This window comes from Scyliorhinus canicula, chromosome 3 (assembly GCF_902713615.1).
Source record: "Scyliorhinus canicula chromosome 3, sScyCan1.1, whole genome shotgun sequence".
Classification (NCBI taxonomy): domain Eukaryota; kingdom Metazoa; phylum Chordata; class Chondrichthyes; order Carcharhiniformes; family Scyliorhinidae; genus Scyliorhinus; species Scyliorhinus canicula.
In genome coordinates, this window is record NC_052148.1 from 173,272,141 (window position 1) to 173,292,335 (window position 20,195).

Sequence of the window (20,195 nt, forward strand, 5' to 3'; positions counted from 1 at the left end):
AGTGGGAGGAGGAGCTAGGGGAGGAGATCGACGAGGGGACGTGGGCGGACACCCTGGGGAGGGTGAATTCGTCCTCTTCTTGTGCACGGCTCAGCTTATTTCAGCTGAAGGTGCTGCATAGGGTGCATATGACTGGGGCCAGGCTGAGCCGGTTCTTTGGGGGTGAGGACAGGTGTGGGAGGTGTTCGGGAGGCCCGGCGAATCACACCCACATGTTCTGGGCGTGTCCGGCGTTGATGGGGTTCTGTACGGGGGTCCTTGTCCAAGGTGGTCGGTTCCAGGGTGGAACCGGGCTGGGGGCTCGCTATCTTTGGGGTAGCATCGGAGCCGGGAGTGCAGGAGGGGAGAGAGGCCGGTATTCTGGCCTTTGCGTCTCTAGTAGCCCGGCGAAGGATTCTTTTACAGTGGAGGGACGTGAAGCCCCCGAGCCCGGAATCCTGGATTAACGACATGGCTGGGTTCATCAAACTGGAGAGGGTCAAGTTTGCCCTGAGGGGGTCGGTGCAGGGGTTCTTCCGGCAGTGGCAGCTTTTTCTTGATTTCCTGGCGGAGTGTTAGGGGGTGGTCAATTTTCAGCAGCAACCGGGGGGGGGGGGGGGGGGGGTAGATTATGGGTCTGTTAAGGGGGTTTGTTTTTGCAACTACTTGTTTGTTACTTTCTTTTTTGTTATTAATGTATTGCTTTGTATTGGGGGAGGGGCTTTTCTTTCTGTTTTCTCTATGCCTTGTTTATTTTATTGTTGGGAGAAAATTTGTTGTTGAAAAATTTGAATAAAAATTATTTAAAAAAAAAAAGAAAATTGAACATTCAATGGTGTATCTTAAAATGCCTCTGAACGTCAAAGGAGATGGTTAGTTTTTTCCTCTTTAGAGATGGTCATTGTCTGGCATGAATGTTACTTGCTCCTTACAAGTCCAAGCCTGAATATTGTCCAGGTGTTGCATCTTCAGGCAAAGGCTACTTCAACATTTGAGGAGTCACAAATGGAACTGACCACTATGCATTCATCAGCAAGCAACACCACCTGTCCTTATGATGGAGGGAATCAGCTGAAAATGGTTGGGCCTACTCAGGCACTGCAGTGAGGAACTCCTACAGTGATCTTTTGGGCCTGAGTTGATTGAGCTCAAACAACCACAGTCATCTTCCTTTGCACTTGGTATGACTCCAACCACTGGCAAATCGTCCCCCTTATTCTCAATAACTTCAATTTTGCTAAGACTTCTTAATGATACATTCAGTCAAATGCTGCCTTGTTGTCAAGGACAGTCAACTCTGGAATTCAGCTCTTCGTCCATGTTTGGACCAAGGCTGTAATGAAATCTGGAGCCAAGTTCCTCTGGTAGAACCCAAACTGAGCAAGTTAATGTTGTGCAAGTGCTGCTTGTTAGCACGGTTGATGACACCTTCCATCACTTTGCTGATGATTGAGAGTAGAAAGGCGAAACAGTAATTGGTTGGGTTGGATATGTCCAGCTTATTTGTGAACAGGTCATTCCTGGGCCATTTTCCATTGTTGGATAGATGCCAGCGCTGACCTGATCCATCCAAAACAATGAGTGTCAATGATAATTAGTTTTCACTGTGACCAACAGCCCACCATGTCTCCTCATCACGTCTACCTCCTGTGACAAGAACGAATATTCCATTCTTCTCCGTAGTCCATCTCTGCACACGGTTCTCTCACTGTTCTATTCCTTATCTTTTCCAAAATAACCACTATACACCTCAAAATATATTTTCCTCCTGTGGCACTGTCATTCACAGTGCTCCAGATTCCCTTTATTCATATTTGCCATGGTACCTCCTTTCGGAGATAAATCGCAAACACAGTCAGGTTCCACATATATTGTAGGAGCATCCAACCCTGTGCTTCTACATTACCAAAGAATGCAAAGTTACTGCTGTAAAAATCCAGTGGCTTGTCAACATGAAATTTTGGAAAAGTTAAATTGTATTCCTGTTCAATGTCAATAAAATAAAATTTCTTGGCTTGGTTACCGTCTCCATATGCCTTTCGGTTCCATTCCATCAAACTTCCCGATTTCATGTTCATGATAAATTTAGTAGCAGCATAAAGACAACAAATTGTTTAACCCCAAGATTAGCTTTGTATCTATGCGTGCTTTCAAACATTGCACATGCTCACCCCTACCTTGATCAATGCTGTCTTAATTATGCCCTCGATGCATGGTATTCATTTCTCTGCCATATAAAGCACTCGGGTATTTTTTTATGGAGAGAACTGTAAAAATTTAGTGTTGCTAGTCACAGATATAAAGATTAATGAAAAATGCAGGCCTCACCCATCCAAGGGCAGATTGCAGCACAGATGGAAGCATGTATTCCTGTAGGTGGAACAAGAGTGAAGGCTCACAGTCAACAATAAAGCTGTTGGTTTCACTGTTGTAATCCACTGGACACACAAAGTAATTGTAGCTTGATAATGTGTAGGCAAACTGGAAAAAGATAAATGAGAATTAATAAATAAAACTGATCCGAATATTTTTCATGAAGACCTACTACTCATTAAAAATTGTACAAAAATCACTTTCTTCTAAAAAAAAATGTGGATATCATTCAAATTTATTTTTGTCATACATGTAAAGATTTATGAAAGCATTCACTTTTTGTGAAAATGTTGTAATAAGTATTAATAATTTGGAGATTGAAATTTAAACATAAGACAGCTGTCTTCATAAGGGGCTCAAATTATTCATATGGTTTCTGCAAACAAAGGGAATATTTGGGAGATAAGAGATTTCAACTTATTATCGGGACATCATGGCAAGGGAGGGGAACGCTTCATGACGGGCGTCTCTTTTCGAGGGGGGGCTTCCTGACAGGGGTCACTTTTCTGGGGGTGGGGGTGGGGGGGGGGGGTTCCTGACAGGGGTCATTTTCCTGGGAAGACTTCCTGACAGGGGTCACTTCTGGGGAGGGAGGCCTCCTGACAGGGGTCACTTTTCTGGGGAGAGAGGCCTCCTGACAGGGGTCACTTTTCTGGGGAGGGGGGCCTCCTGACAGGGATCACTTTTCTGGGGGGGGCTGGGATTCCTGGCTGATGGAACCATCAATTCACCAGACACGTGCTTTCCGATATGAACAGTGGTTTTAATCTACTTACTACAGAGCCAGCCTGTTACCCGTTGATGAACTCTCGGTGAACTGCAGGCTGACTCTGGACAAGGGTATTTATACAGCAGCACAAGGGGGAGGAGTCGTGGGCGGAGCCAAGGGTGGAGCCCCGTACAAACTCCTGAGCATTCCCAGAGCTACTCCCCCTAGTGATCGGATAACGCTACTGCGCTTACGAAGATACAGTGTGAATTACCAAGTTACATTCACCACACTGGCAGACATCACTTTTCTGGGGGGGGTTCCTGGCAGAGGTCACTTTTCTGGGGGGGAGGGGGGGGGGGTTTCCCGACAGGGGTCACTTTTCTGGCATGTGCTTTCATCAGGGCTCTCTTTTTGGGGGTGGAGTGGCGTCTTCCTGACAGGGATCTTTCTGCAGGGGCGGGGGCTTCCAGGCAGAGGTCTCTTTTCTGGGGTCTCTTCCTGACAGGGTTGTTTTTTTTGGGAGTGCTTCCCGAGAGGGGCCTCTTTTCTGGGGGGCTTCCGGACAGGGGGGGGGGATTCTTTTTTGAGGGTGGGAGGCACAGCATCCTGATAGGGCTCCGGAAGGAGGAGGCTTCCTGACAAGTGTCTCTTTTCTGGAAGGTGATGGGGGTTTACTGACAGGGGCTTCTTTTCTGGAGGGCGGGGGGCTTCAGAAGGGGGGGTCTCTTTTCTGGGGGCTTCCTGACAGGGGTCTCTTTTCTGCGTGGTGTGCTTCTTGACAGCGGTCTCTATTCGGAGGGGATTTTTGACAACGGTCTCTTTTCTGTGGGCTTCCTGACAGAAGTCTCTTTCCTGGGGGTGAGGTTTCTGACAGGGTTCTCCTTTCGGAGGGCATGGGGGTGGGTGTCCTGACGCAGCCTCTTTTGTGCGTGGGGCTTCTGGATGGGGCTATCATTTCTGGGGGGGGGTGGATCACGTTGATGACAGAGAAAAATAAAAGTCTGAGGGCGAAGGTGGGCGACGTTGAGAATTGGTCGAGGAGACAAAACCTCAGTCAGCATTTGGAGGGTCTGAATCCTACTGCGTCTCTGTTTGGGAATCATAAAATTTACAGTGAAGGAGGCCATTCGGCCTATCGAGTCTGCACCGGCTCTATCCCCGTAACCAAGCAACCCCACCTAATTTGAGGACAATTTAGCATGGCCAATCCACCTAATCTGCACATCTTTGGACTGTGGGAGGAAACAGGAGCACCTGGAGGAATCCCACGCAGACACAGGGAGAACGTGGGGGGCAGCACGATAGTACAAGTGGATAGCACTGTTGCAGACACCGTTCTCCCCGTGTCTGCGCGAGTTTCCTCCGGGTGCTCCGTTTTCCTCCCACAGTCTAAAGACGTGCAGGTTAGGTGGATTGGCCATGATAAATTGCCCTTAGTGACCAAAAAGGATAGGAGGGGTTATGGGGATGGGGTGGAAGTGGGGGCTTAAGTGGGTCAGTGCAGACTCGATGGGACGAATGGCTTCCTTCTGCACTGTATGTTCTATGTTTGATGGTCTAACGTGCAGACTTCACACAGACAGCGACCAAAGCGGGAATCGAACCTGGGACCCTGGAGCTGTGAAGCCGTAGTGCTAACCACTATGCTACCATGCTGCCCCATGATGATGAGGGAGGGTGAACTCGCGTCCCCCCCAGAGCTGGACAGGGTCCATCGAACACTCCGGCAGAAGCCTAGAGCGAATGAACCCCCATGGGCAGTCATTGTAAGATTTTATAGGTTCCAGAAGGAGCGGGTCCTGAAGTAGGCCAAGCAGCACAGTGATTTGAGGTGGAAAGGGAATCTCATTAGAATTTATCAAGGTAGCAGAGCGGAGCTTGAGAGGAGGCGGACATCCTTTAATATGGCTACCGACGCAATGTACAAGAACGGAGTACGGTTTGGAGTGGAGTGGTGTATCTGGCAAGCCTGTGGGTTACCTATCAGTCAAAGGACTATTATTTCCATAATTCGGAGAAGGCTGATGCCTTTGTTCAAGATCATGGACTTGGATCAAGTTAATGGGGCTCTGTGGGGACATTTGTGTTTGAGATTTAGTAAAGCTACAAGCTCGTGCTCATAGACAGATGACCTGATATGTTCTCTCGAAGATGCACAGCCAAATGGCCATGCAGCAATTAAATGTTCCTGTCCTGGCCATGTGCAAGTTGACCTCTTAAGTTACCGGGCATGCAAAACTATGCAAAAGAAAATTAAAGGGCTTGTGCACTACAAAACAAAGAGGGTGCCTGTTGGTCAGATGATTGTAATGTGATATCCCAATCTCTCACTTGCTACAAAGATTAAAATAAAGGCAATAGGCATACCAGAAATCCAAACACAACAGTTGCAAAGAAACCACCAATGAAACCTTCCCAAGTCTTCTTTGGAGACAACTGTAAAACAGCATAGATTATTTACAGGTTAGGCCACCTGCTATAAATGTAGCATTTCATTTAAAGTTCCTGCAAAGCAGACATAATGTTGATTTAATTGCTGCTATCACTTCCAGCATTTCTTGTTTACTATTTACTGTTCCTCAGAGTTTAGCAGTACCTGTTGCCCGAGTATAGAACATAGAACATAGAACAGTACAGCACAGAACAGACCCTTCAGCCCTCAATGTTGTGCCGAGCCATGATCACCCTACTCAAACCCACGTATCCACCCTATACCCGTAACCCAACAACCCCCCCCTTAACCTTACTTTTATTAGGACACTACGGGCAATTTAGCATGGCCAATCCACCTAACCCGCACATCTTTGGACTGTGGGAGGAAACCGGAGCACCTGGAGGAAACCCACGCACACAGGGGGAGGACGTGCAGACTCCACACAGACAGTGACCCAGCCGGGAATCGAACCTGGGACCCTGGAGCTGTGAAGCATTTATGCTAACCACCATGCTACCCTGCTGAGTATTGACATAAATAATTAAATTTGATGCAATAAACTGCAAGTGATAAAAACAGACAGACTTGCATTTATATCACATTTTTCTTTTTTTTTTACATTTTTCTTTTTTTTTTAAAAACACATTTTTAAAAAACTTGTATCAAAGTAGGTAACAGCAAATAAACACCCCAGGAAACATTCTTCCCAACAATCAATGATACAGTTTGTACAGATTTTTCTCCTTTTGCAACCCCCTCCCCATCACCCAGCCCTCCCACCCCCCTGCGACGAACAGCTCCTCAAACACAGTCACAAACATCCCCCACCTTTTCTCAAACTTCCCTGCTGAGCCCCCTAACTCATACTTTATCTTCTCTAACCGCAGGAAGCCATACAGGTCACCCAACCATGCTGCTACCCCCAGTGGCAATGCCAACCCCCACTCCAGCAAAATTCGTTACCGTGCAATCAGAGAGGCGAAGGCGAAGACATCGGCCTTCCTCCTCTCCATCATACCGGTACCAAAGAAGAACCAGGCAACGTGCCTCAATGACTACCGCCCGGGCCCTGACGTCAGTTGTAATGAAGTGCTTCCAGAGGCTGATGATGAAGCGCATCACCTCCATACTCCCGGAACGCCTTGACCCACTTCAATTCGCATACCGTCGCAACCGGTCACATCAGACGCCATTTCCCTGGCCCTACACTCATCCCTAGAGCATCTCGAAAACAAGGACTCCTACATCACACTCCTATATATTGACTACCGCTCCGCCTTCAACACTATAATCCCAGCCAAGCTCATATCAAAGCTCCAAAACCTAGGACTTGGCTCTCCACTCTGCAACTGGATCCTTAATTTTCTGACCAACAGACCACAATCAGTAAGAATGAACACCAACACCTCCTCCACAATAGTCCTCAATACCGGAGCCCGCAAGGCTGCGTACTTAGCCCCCTACTCTACTCCCTGTACACACACGACTGCGTGGCAAAACTTGGTTCCAACTCCATCTACAAGTTTGCTGACGATACGACCATAGTGGGCCGGATCTCGAATAACGACGAGTCACCTGACTCCTAAATGACCCTCTTATTGACTGACCTCATTAACACTACACCCTGTATGCTTCATCCGATGCCAATGCTTATGTAGTTACACTGTATATCTTGTGTTGCCCTATTATGTATTTTCATGTATTTTCTTGAATTTTGTTTAATTCCCTTTTCTTCCATGTACTGAATGATCTGTTGAGCTGCTTTCAGAAAAATACTTTTCACTGTACCTCGGTACACGTGACAATAAACAAATCCATCCATCCATGAGCTCCGGCTTCTCTGAAACCCCAAATATCGCCACCAAAGGGTCCGGGTCCACTCCCTCCTCTATTATCCTGGCCAAGACCGCGAACACTCCCGCCCAGAATCTTCCGAATTTTTCACAACCCCAAAACATGCGCGCATGATTCGCTGGCCCCCGCCCACATCTCTCACACTCATCTGCTACCCCCTGAAAGAACCCACTCGTTTCCGCCCGAGTCATATGCACCCTGTGCACCACCTTAAACTGTATCAGGCTGATCCTTGCATAAGAGCAGGTCCCGTTTACCCTTCACAGTGGCTCACTCCATAGCCCCCAATTGATCTCCATTCCCAACTCCGCTTCCCATTTCTCCTTGATCTTCACCACACTGCTCCCCCAGCCACTTATATATATCCCCAGCTCTTTCCTCATCTTCCACATCTGGAAGCATCAGTCACTCCAGCAGGGTGTATCCCAGCAATCTAGGGAACCCCTTCCAGACCTTTTGTGCAAAGTCCCCACCCTGTAGATACCTGAACTCACTACCCCTCGGCAGCTCTACCCTCTCCCTTAGCTCCTCCAGACTGGCGAACCCTTCCTCCAAATACAAACCCCTCACCTTGACCAGCCCCACTTCCCTCCACCTCCTGTATACACTGTCCACCCCTCCCCCCCTGGCTCAAACCCATGATTCTCGCACAGCGGTGTTAGCACCGACATTCCTTCCACCTTAAACTGCCTCCTCAGCCAATTCCATATCTTCACCATGGACTGCACCCCTGGGCTCCCTGAATACCTACTCGGAGCCATTGACAATGCTGCCGTCACCATAGGCCTCAAACTAGACCCCTTGCAAGATTCCTCTTCCGTCCTAACCCACTCTAACCCTTCTCCTTCCCATCACCACCGCACCTTGTCCACATTCGCCACCCAATAATAATGAAGCAGTTTGGCAACGCCAACCCCCCCCCCCCCCCGGCAGCAGGGTCCTCCCCACTCTCGGCACCTTCCCCGCCCATACGAAGTCAGAGATGATTGTGTCCACAGAGCCTGAAAGATCGGCAGAATATTCATTTTAACCACTTGGATTCTCCCCGCCAACGTTAAGTGCAATGTATCCCACCTCTTAAGATCCTCCCTGGCCCAAAAATCAAATTTTTCATGGTCTTAGGACATCCCAAAGTACCTTACAGCTAATTAATTATTTTTGAAGTATAATTACTGCCAATTTAGTTGAGAAAGATTGACAAGGACATGAGCGATAACTCCCCTGTTCTTCAAAATAATGCCATTGGATCTTTAATGTCCACCTTAGAGAGAAAACAGGACCTTGATTCAACTGCATAGACAAAAGGCAGCACTGCCAGAAGTGCGACACACCCACTGCACTGGATATAGTCTTAAGTGTCAAATTTAAGTCAACCCATTGTGTAATCATTTTTTAATGAAGTGCTCCATACAAATATAATCTAAATAGATTATCCATAGAATCAAATGAATTGCAAAGTCTTTTCATAGTATATACATTTGACCTCAAACACTATTTCAAAAAAGTTTGATGTTATTTTTTATCCAACTATTAGAACTTCTCCCCCACCCCTAGCTACCCCACCCCCACCCCTAGCTACCCCACCAAAGAAAGAGTATAAGCTGTTTGAATCATATGGACTTGCATAAGGTTTTAAATTACTTTTAATCCAAGATGGGAATTCAATACGTAAAAATAAAACTGGATAGACTGTCCAGCATTGACCTCAGAACATATCCCATGAATTAATAAAAAATTATATGTTTCAACTGCAACACTGATGCACCATTTTCCACAGGATGACTTACCTTAATCAATGGAGTTCTTCCAAAGAAGAAACCAAATAGATATGCCATTATATCATTGCAAATTACAATTGAGATTGGAACAATAAACCTGGAATAAAATATGAGAAACTGGGTTCAGTCATTGAATACAAAGCAGCTTGGCATGTACCATAAACAAAGGAGTTTGCTATGATATGCGAGTGCAAGGGAATCTGTGAATTCAATTTGTATTTTTTGAGGCATATCCTAACTAAAACGGGAATGGAACTAAAATGGGAACAAAAAACGAAATGGAACAGGGGAATATAGAATGGAAACTGACCCACCGGGTTCTAAAGAAACAAAAACAAACTTGAGGTTTGAAACCAAAACTTCTGGGCAAATTAACTCAGGTTCAAAAATATATGCAGACAAAGATAGTACAAGCAGTGCAGTAGTAGTTGATTAGTCCTGTGGTGCAGAACTGGCCAGTTTTGATGGTAGAGTCTGGATACATAAGCTGAGAACAAGTTGCTGTAGCTGTTTATGTAGAACAGGTTTTGCAGACAACTCGCCATTTTATACTGAAGACCGTGCCCATGGAACTCAGGTCACCTGTGTTCTGCTGTTAGCTTGAGATAAGACTAATTCCTGGAAGGAAAGAAGCTGAAATTCCTCCGGAGTAAATGTGATCAGTAAAGTCTGAGTGGACTGCTGAGCCAATTTGCAAGATCTGCCTTAATTATATCTGCCATTTATTGTCTCATTCATAGTTTATATACAACTACAATTTGCTGCTAATTCATGTTAATTCCGAATGTTAGAGTGTAGGATAGATAGTATTTAATGATTGCTTTGATGACTCGGTGGAATCGTGTGACTTTATTCTTTTAGTAAATACCAAGAATTTATTTTAATAAATACCAAGGATTTATTTTTATTAAGTTGTTGGTCTCTACGGAGATCATAACTGGAGTTTGACCCTGCCAGATTTCCACATTCACATAGCAAAAACTGTAATTTCAAAAATGATCAACTATAATTTCATAGAATTTACAGTACAGAAGGAGGCCATTCGGCCCATCGAGTCTGTACCGGCTCCTGGAAAGAGCACCCTACCCAAGGTTAACATCTCCACCCTATCCCCATAACCCAGTAACCCCACTCAACACTAAGGGCAATTTTGGACACCATGGGCAATTTATCATGGCCTATCAACCTAACCTGCACATCTTTGGACTGTGGGAGGAAACCGGAGCACCTGGAGGAAACCCACGCACACACGGGGAGGACATGCAGACTCCACACAGACAGTGACCCAAGCCGGAATCGAACCTGGGACCCTGGAGCTGTGAAGCGATTGTGCTATCCACAATGCTACCGTGCTGCCCTGATCTGAGAGGAGACTTCCGGTGGCGGCTATGAAGGAGTAGGTTGCACATTTGGAGACTCCCGCTCGGGTCAGACCTTTTCCCCCGATTTTTTAAAATCGGACTTGATTTGGAAAATTGATGGAGGCGGCAATTGTTGAGTGGATTCCCACATCGGTGCATGGAAAGGCGGACTAGAAGTGCTCGCAAAGGAAGAAACAGACGAACAGAGAAGGCTTGGGCTGAAGCTGCAGCGGGAGAAAACATGGCGGATGACCGGAGTCCTGGCTTGTCGACCCAGTGGTCAACGGAGCAGCTGCTGCAATTTATTCAGGAGGGCTTCGCCAAGCAAAAGCAGGAATGCTTGGACCCGATTAAAAAATCTATTGCGCGGCTGGAGCTCAGATTGGATGCCCAAGATCGGGCGATCCAGAAAGTAGAGAAGGCGGGTGGAGTTGGAGCAGAAAAGGCTCCTGGAGAAGGTGGAGGACCTAGAGAATAGGTCCTGCCGGCAGAACGTGAGGATCATCGGTCTCCCGGAGGGGTGCAAAGGATCGGACGCTGGGGCATACATAATGGGCATGTTCGAGAAGCTGCTGGGGGATGGGACGTTCTCCTGACCCTTGGAGGTGGACAAGGCTCACAGAGCGCTCGCGAGGAAGCTGCGTGTGAGGGACTCCCTGAGGGCAATGGTGGTGAGATTCCACAGGTACTTGGACAAGGAGCATATTTTACAGTGGGCCAGGTAGACACAGAGTTGTAAATGGGAGAGCAGTATCCTGCGGATTTATCAGGATCTTGAGTGCAGAGGTGGCCAGGAGAAGAGCGGGGTTCAATCAGATAAAAGTCGACCCTTTTTAAGAAAAAGGTGAAGTTTGGACTGCTCTATCTGGCCCGTCACTGGGTCACATATCAGGAGCAATATTTTTATTTTGAGTCGCCTGAGGAAGCGATGGATTTCGCGAGAAGGGAAGGACTGGTGGCGGACTGAGGACTTTGAACTTTGCTGCAGCGTTCACGTTAAAAAAGTTTCTTGTTTTTCCTTTTTCGGGCGTTATTTGTAATGCCTTCTGAATTGATTTGGGGCAAGTTGCAGAGCTGAGTGAGTTAAAGTTTACATTTGCACTGATGGGGCTGGAGGTGTGTTTGTTAGATGCTGGATCTTCCGTTTGATCTTTCCTTTGCTTATCGGTTTTTTTCTAGGGCAATTGTGTTGGGACTGGTTTTCGTTTGAATATGTGTGTCCGAGCAGGGAAGGGAAGAGTGGGGAGGGAACAATAGATGGGTGAATGTCTGGCGCAATGGACAGGGGTCACCAAGCTAGCTGGGCGGGCTAGCTCACGGAAGCGCAGGGGGGGGGGGGGGGGGGGGGTGAGCAGATGTTATTGCTTGTCAAAGAGGTCGGTTTACACAGTGCTGTTGCTGGGGGTGGGGGGGGGGGGGGGGGGGGGGAATGTTCTGCTGACGGGTGAGGGACTTTTCCTGTGGGACAGAGAGGAGGTTTGGGGCGGGGGCGGACCGGTGGAGGCATTGGGCGCGGGCTGGAAACTGGCCCAAGAAAGGTGATGGCTGATCGGTGAAGAGGGGGGGGGGCAACTAGGCTGATCACATGGAATGTCAGAGGGCTAAATGGGCTGGTTAAGGGGGCACGCATCTGAGAGGACTGAAGGCGGACGTGGTAATGCTACAAGAGACACACCTTAGAGTAGCTGATCAGATTAAGGAAGGGATGGGTCAGACAGGTTTTTCACTCGGGGATGGACTTGAAGACTAGAGGGGCCGCGATCCTGATTAATAAGCGAGTGGTGTTTGAGGCGGGAAGATTAGTTATGGATGTGGAAGGCCGGTACATCATGGTCAGTGGGAAACTAGAGGGGGTGCAGGTGGTATTAGTAAATGTATATGCGCCAAATTGGGATGATGTGGATTTCATAAAGGGGATGCTGGGGAAGATCTCGGACCTGGATTCGCATAAGTTGGTCATGGGAGGGGACTTTAACACAGCTTTGACCCTGGGTTAGACCGGTCGAGTTCAAAGATGGGCAGGATGCCAGAATGGCAAAGGAGCTAAAGGGGTTCCTGGAGCAGATGGGCAGTGTGGACCCATGGTGATTTGGGCAGCCGAGAGTGAAGGAGTTCTCCTTCTACTCACACGTGCATAAAGTGCACTACCGGATTGAATTTTTAAATTTTGAGCAGGGCTCTATTGATGGGGTAGTGGACACGGGGTACTCGGCGATCACAATCTAAGACCATGCTCCACACTGGGTTGACCTACAGGGTAGCAAGGAGAGTAGCCAGCGCCCGCACTGGAGGCTGGACGTGGGACTTTTAGCTGACGAAGAGGTGTGCGGGCGGCTGAGGAAATGTATTCAGAAATACCTGGAAGTCAACGACACGGGTGAAGTTTCGGCAGGGGTGGTCTGGTAGGCATTGAAGGCGGTTGTTAGAGGGGAGCTGATCTCGATACAGGCCCACTGGGAGAAGGCAGACAGAGCAGAGACAGACCGACTGATAAAGGAGATATTGCAGGTTGACAGGAGGTATGCGGAGACCCCAGAGGCAGGTCTTTTAAGGGAAACACGGAGGCTACAGGCGGAGTTTGGCTTGTTAACTACAGGGAGGGTGGTACAGCCGCTAAGAAAGGCGAGGGGGGCGATCTATGAGCATGGAGAGAAGGCCAGCAGAAAGCTTTCCCAGCAGTTTAGAAAGAGGGAGGCAGCCAGGGAGATAGGGAAAGTAAAGGATGGGGACGGGAGCCTGGTTGGACTCACAGCAGGGGTGAATAAGGCGTTCAAGGAGTTTTACAGTAGGCTGTATGGGTCGGAACCCGCAGCTGGGCCGTAGGACATGAGGCACTTCTTAGGGGTGCTGAATTTCCCGAAGGTAGACGGGGGGGGGGGTTGGTAGAAGAGCTGGGGGCCCCAATCGGGTTGGAAGAGATAGCGGAGGGTCTGAAGGCCATGCAGTGGGGTAAAGCCCCGGGGCCGGACGAGTACCCAGTGGAGTTCTAGAAAAAGTTCTCTGGAATGTTGGGGCCGCTGTTGATGAGGATGTTCAACGAGGCAAGGGAGCATGGGGTGCTTCCCCCGAAAACGTCACAGGCCACGATCTCATTGATCCTGAAGTGGGACAAGGACCCGGAGCTATGCGGGTCCTATAGGCCAATATCCCTACTAAATGTGGACACCAAACTGCTGGCCAAAATCTTGTCCTCTAGGATTGAAGATTCTGTTCCGGATGTTATTGGGGAGGACCAGACGGGGTTTGTTAAGGGAAGGCAGTTGGTGGCCAATGTAAGAAGGTTGTTTAATGTGATTATGATGCCCCGGAAGGTAGGGAGGTGGAAGTAGTGGTCGCAATGGATGCAGACAAAGCTTTTGATCGAGTAGAATGGGAATATCTGTGGGAGGTACTGGGACGGTTCGGATTTGGGCAGGGCTTTATTGACGGGGTCAGGTTGTTGTATCAGGCTCCTGTTGCAAGCGTACAGATGAATAGAACAGCATCAGACTATTTTAGGCTGCATCGGGGGACGAGACAGGGATGCCCCCTCTCCTCACTGTTGTTCACGTTAGCCATAGAGTCGCTGGCGATTGCGCTGAGAGCCTCAAGAGGCTGGTCCGGAGGGAGCGAGTGGAACACGGAGTCTCGCTTTACGCAGACGACCTGCTCCTGTATGCATTGGACCCATTGGAGGGGATGGAAGAAATTATGAGGATTCTGGGGGAATTTGGCCGGTTTTCGGGGTATAAACTAAATATGGGGAAAAGTGAGATGTTTGCGGTCCAGGCAAGGGGGCAGGTGAGGCGATTGGGGGAACTGCTGTTTCGGGTGGTAGGGAGAAGCTTTCGGTACTTCGGCATTCAGGTGGCACGGGAATGGGAACGGCTGCACGAGTTAAATTTTGCCTGATTAGTAGACCAAATGAAGGCCGATTTTCGGAGGTGGGACGTGCTCCCGTTGTCGCTAGCTGTGCAGTGCAAACGACGGTCCTCCCGAGATTCCTGTTTGTGTTTCAGTGTCTCCCCATCTTTATTGCATGGTCCTTTTTTAAACGGGTCAATAAGGTAATCACTGGCTTTATGGGCGGTTAAGGCCCCATGAGTAAAAAAGGGCATGCTTGAGCGGAGCCGGGGAGAGGGCGGGCTGGCGGGCGCTGCTGAACTTCAGTAATTATTATTAGGCAGCGAATATAGCCATGATCAGGAAGTGGGTGGTGGGGCGAGGGCTGGTATGGAAGCATGTGGAGGTGGCTTCATGCAAGGGCTCCAGCTTGAGAGCATAGATAACAGCGCCTCTGCCATTCCCGCTGGCACAGTACTCCACCAGCCCGTGGTGGTGGCGGCCCTGAGGGTCTGGGGAAATGGAGGAAGTATGTGGGAGCGGAAGAAGCATCGGTGTGGTCTCCAATCTGTAATAACCACCAGTTTGCCCCGAGGGTTAGATGGAGGGTTTTGGAGATGGCAGAGAGTAGGGATTGGGAGGATGGGGAATATGTTTATAGAGGGGAGCTTTCCTTGCCTGAGGGAGCTGGAGGAGAAATTTGGATTGGCGAGGGGAAATTAATTTAGGTACCTGCAGGTGGGGGACTTCCTACGCAGGCAGGTTTCAACCTTCCTGCTCCTACCACCAAGGGGGATACTGGACAGGGTAGTTTCCAGAGTGTGGGTGGAGAAGGGAGGATCTCTGACATTTACAAGGAACTTGTGGGGTCAGAGAAGACTCAGACTGAGGAGCTGAAGCGCTAGTGGGAAGAGGAGTTGGGAGGAGAGATACAGGATGGTCTCTGGGCAGATGTGTTGAGTAGAGCCAACGCGTCCACAACATGTGCCAGGCTCAGCCGGATACAATTCAAGGTCGTTCACCAGGCCCACATGACATTGGCCCAAATGAGCAACTTCTTTGGGGTAGAAGATAGCTGTCCAAGGTGTGTGCGAGGCCGGCGAACCATGTCCATATGTTTTGGGGCATGCCCAAAGCTTAGGGGATTCTGGCAGGGGTTTGCGGATGTCATGTCCACGTGTTAAAAACAAGGGTGGCACCGAGTCCAGAGGTGGCGATTTTCGGTGTGTCAGAAAACCCGGGAATCCAGGAGGAGAAAGAGGCAGACATTCTGGCCTTTGCTTCGCTGGTAGCCCGGAGACAGATATTATTAGCTTGGAGGGACTCAAAGCCGGCAAAGTCAGAGACCTGGCTATCTGACATGGCTAGCTTTCTCTGTTTGGAGAAAATCAATTTCGCCTTGAGAGGGTCAATGTTGGGGTTCGCCCGAAGGTGGCAGCCGTTCATCGACTTCTTTGCGAAAAATTATCCGTGTGGTGGGGGGGGGGCTGGGGGTTAGCTTAGTTTAGAGTAGGGGGTTAGTAAAGGAGGAAGACAACTTTTGCACTATGTTTATAAATTCATGCTTATTGTTTATTTTGGTGTAAAACTGTAAATACCTCAATAAAATGTTTATAAAAAAATAATACAATCTGAGAGACTGATCAAGACTTGGGAGGAAATAAAATAGTACAATTGCATCAGGCTATCCTGTAACACAACAGGGTGAATACAGGATACCACCTAGAAGTAAAATGAATGGGGCAAGAAACAAGTTGAAAACAGAAAGCAAGATAAAAAATACTGCATCCTTATGTAGGGTGACAAAAAGTGCCAGTAGAATAATCACAATTCACTTACCAGATCATGCCTTCAAATAGATTTTGGATCACCAGATGAGATTGAGTAACGATAATTAGCAGTGTTACATGAGTCCAGCCAAACTGTAATCACAATCAAACCAGAATGACTTGTTTTCTAAATTCTAATTTGTGATTAAAGCATAATCCTCTACATTTCACATTATCATCCTATTGATTTAGCAGATTCAAATACAAAGCAAAACAACCCCCAAGTCAATTCAATCTAGGAATATTTTAGTTCGTATTTTAGGAAGCTATATCTCGAATGAACCTGTCTTGCACTTACTTTCACCTTTTTGTTTTTGATTCCCTAAGGGCTGTGATGTGCCTTTCATTCTACATGCATATATTATTTGGAACTAAATATCTAAGGAATATAACCCAAATTGTGAGTGATATTAAATTAAGACAGTATGGAAAACTGAAGAATGCAGAAGACTTTTGGAGAATATAGTTAGGTTAGGGCAGTAGCTCCCAAACTGTGACAGAAACAGCGAATGGGTTGGTGCCCACCCCACCACCCCGCACCAGCACTGAGGCCCAAGTGGCATCTGGCCCTGCCCCTCTCTTGCTCTCTGTTTCAGGCATGGCAGAAGAGAGCGAAGGACCTGCAAGCAGGCAGAGGAGCTTCATAAACATCTAACATAGGCTGCAAACCCTGAAGATGCTGCTATTGGATCTGCTTTTTCACTGGGGAAGGGGGAAAGAAAAAGGTAGCTGTGGGGCCTCTCCCACTGGCAGGCACAGGTTAACAGTCAACATCTGCATGGGGGACAATGTGCAGCAATGCACATGTGTGCCCGCCATATTTACAGTGGGAAATGTGCTGCAAAATGTTTGCACAGCCACTGTCTTCATAAGGATTCAACCAGGGTTTTTGCATGGCCACCATCTTCATAGAGGACAAAGTGCATAACCAGCCATCCTAGCTCTGGAAGCAGAAACAGAGGGCCTTCACCGAATATGGTGTCACTGGGGAATATGGAGAGCTTTATTAAAACCTACATGAATAAGATTGTTACAAAGAAGATTAAGAATTGATTTTAATATTTATGATGTATTTCTAGGGTTATCAATAATGAGAAAACTTCAATAATTATACATGAATGTTACGATATTGATCTATTATTGTTTTGTTTTGTTGGCTTACTTGGGTCATTATAATTTTCGAAATGTTTCAAATAAGAAAGTAGTTTGGAAAATGCTTGGTTAGAAAATGAAATGAAAATCGCTTATTGTCACAAGTAGGCTTCAAATGAAATTACTGTGAAAAGCCCCCTGTCGCCACATTCCGAGCAGGCTGGTACGGGAATTGAACCGGGCTGCTGGCCTGCCTTGGTCTGCTCTAAAAGCCAGCTATTTAGCCCTGTGCTAAACCAGCCGAGAGTGGCCAGCTGTAGATCAATAGAAAATCATATATTTTAGGAAAAAGAACAGAGAACGAAAATAGACTTGAAATTTCCTCCAGCTAAAACTTGGGAAAGATGAAGCTATCATTTTTGAGTATCCCCCCCGCCCTACTACAAACTTCATACTTGACACTAATTCAATTTCTCTTCCTAGCCACTGTTTCAAGTTGAATCAATTAATTTACAACCTCAATGCTCTGTTTGATCCTGAGCGGAGCTACCAACTTCGCATCCACTTCATCACAAAGACCATTAACTTTTATCTCAGCAATACACAGATCACCATCCTTACTTTGCTGATGAAACCAGATTTTTCTGTCAACTCCACACAAAAATGTTCCAATATTCTCAATGCTGGTCTTCCATGCATTACCCTCCTCAACTGTAGCTCTCCCAAAACTCTGCTGCTCATTTCCTAGCCTATATCCATCATTAACCGACTCATGTCCTGACTGACCCACTTTGGGACTTGGTCCTTCAATGCCTCAAATTTAAATGGCTTGTCTAAATTTTTCCTTCACCTCCCTCCTTCTCATCTTTCTTCAGTAATACAACCTTTCCCAAAAAACGGTCCATTCAGTGTATTCCCGCCTCATGCAATACCTTTGTATTTTACTCAACCATGGGTGGCTGTGTCTTCAGCTGCCTTGCACCCACTCTCTGGAATTCACCCTAAATCACAAACACTTCTTTAGCTTGCCAGCCTTACTCTCCCATGAAGTACCATGAAGTATGCCTCAAAAGTAAAGGCACTACATAAATACAAGTAGTTGGTGTTTTCCCATCCTATACATACCTATGCTCCTGAGAAGGCAATTCAGGATAGAATGCCTCTTCAAAAGAAGTACCTATTTAGTCAAATTTCAAGGCCCTTTTGCCTGTATCATTAATTTAAACTTTACATGCAAGTCTCAAAAGGCTGCTAGTAATACTCTGATATTTTGTAAGGATGATCCAATATAAAACAAATAGTACCATGATATCTGCACATGGTTTTTTGTTAGACCTCATCTTGAACACCAATTGTACTTCTGGCTCTCCCACATGATGGAAAGCAGACAAGCCCTGGGACTTCCGGTGGCAGCCATGGAGAGCGTGGTACAGGGCAGCACTGGCTCTGAGGTGTTGGTTTGGGCACTTTATACCCATTAGTGGGGTAGCTCCAGCAGGCAAGTGGTGCAGAAGGTGTAGAGGGAGAGGTTCTTCCCAAGATTGGCATGTCTGTTGGTTACCAGACCCGACCAAAAACTGTTGAAGACCTGTCTGATGAATTGGAGGGGACCTGTGGCACAGCAACAATTGCAAAAATGGTGGAGGGGGGGGGGGGGGGAAGGGTCGTTGCCAGTGGGAAAGGCACAGATGGAACAGTTAATGGTCTTCATCAAAGACGAATTTCGCAAAGGAAGGAGATGCATGGTGGCTGGTCGAAGGCCACTGAGGGAGCAGTAGTACCTCTGTGAGGACCGATGGACTTAGTAGAGAAGTGCCTTGAGGCACTGTGTCTGAACAGTGATCGGATCATGTCCTTGGAGATGGAGGTGGGGGTCCTGTGCAAATCATTAAGGGTGAAGATGGAGGTGCTGGAAAATAGGTTCAGGCAGCAGAACCTGGGGTCTGTGGGGCTGCAAGTGTGGAAGAAATGAGCACCACAAAATATGTGCCGAAGATGCTGGCCAGGCTGGTGGAGGAGGGGGTGCTGACAAAGGTCCCAGAGGTGGACAGACCCCACAGGTCTTTAAGGCAGAGGTCGGGAGCAGGGGAACTGCCGCGGGATGCGATTGCGTAGTTGCACAAATTTGTTGAGAAGGAAAGATTCTACATTAGGCCAAGGAGAAGCCAGACTCTGAATGATGTGGAGATGCCGGCGTTGGACTGGGGTGAGCCCAGTAAGAAGTCTTACAACACCAGGTTAAAGTCCAACAGGTTTGTTTCAAATACGAGCTTTCGGAGCACTGCTCCTTCCTCAGGTGAATGAAGAAATATGTTCCAGAAACATATATATATAGACAAAGTCAAAGATGCCAGACAATGCTTGGAATGCGAGCATTTGCGGGTAATCAAATCTTTACAGATCCAGAGATAGGGGTAATCCCAGGTTAAAGAGGTGCGAATTGTCTCAAGCCAGGACAGTTGGTAGGATTTTGCATAGTCTGTGTTGTGGGTCGACTTGAGTGGGTTTGTGATCTGTAGCCCTTTCGGGATCTTGTCTGCTTTCTTGCATCTTTGTAGAAACTTAATGTCAGTGTCTATATGCGCAATCTTTCTGGAGATCCTCTCCACTTTGAGCCAGCAGTTTAAGGTGTCATATAGAACATACAGTGCAGAAAGAGGCCATTTGGTCCATCAACCTGCACCAACCCACTTAAGCCCTCACTTCCACCCTATCCCCCTAACCCAATAACCCCACCTAACCTTTTTGGACACTAAGAGCAATTTAGCATGGCCAATCCACCCAACCTGCATGTCATTGGACATATAGGGTACATATGACCTGGGCGAGGATGAGTAGGTTCTTTCAAGGGGTGGCCGATGAGAGCGAGATGTGTGGGCGAGGACAGGCGAATCATGCACACACGTTATGGGATTGCGAGAAGCTGGAGAGATATTGGAAAGCGGTGTTTGGGACGTTATC

The 20,195-nt window shown here is 47.6% G+C and overlaps 1 protein-coding gene across 3 annotated transcripts in view; it reads right to left on the reverse strand.

Moving 5' to 3' along the window:
* The window catches only part of cds1 (CDP-diacylglycerol synthase (phosphatidate cytidylyltransferase) 1), a 130,990-nt gene that overhangs the window by 18,127 nt on the left and 92,668 nt on the right, over positions 1 to 20,195 (reverse strand). For all 3 annotated transcript variants that reach the window (XM_038791774.1, XM_038791776.1, XM_038791775.1), the window contains 4 exons: positions 16,153 to 16,235; positions 9,140 to 9,227; positions 5,432 to 5,500; positions 2,308 to 2,460 (listed from right to left, as the gene is read on the reverse strand). In XM_038791774.1, the coding sequence (XP_038647702.1) occupies positions 2,308 to 2,460; positions 5,432 to 5,500; positions 9,140 to 9,227; positions 16,153 to 16,235 (393 nt within the window). The remainder of the gene's footprint in view (positions 1 to 2,307; positions 2,461 to 5,431; positions 5,501 to 9,139; positions 9,228 to 16,152; positions 16,236 to 20,195) is intronic.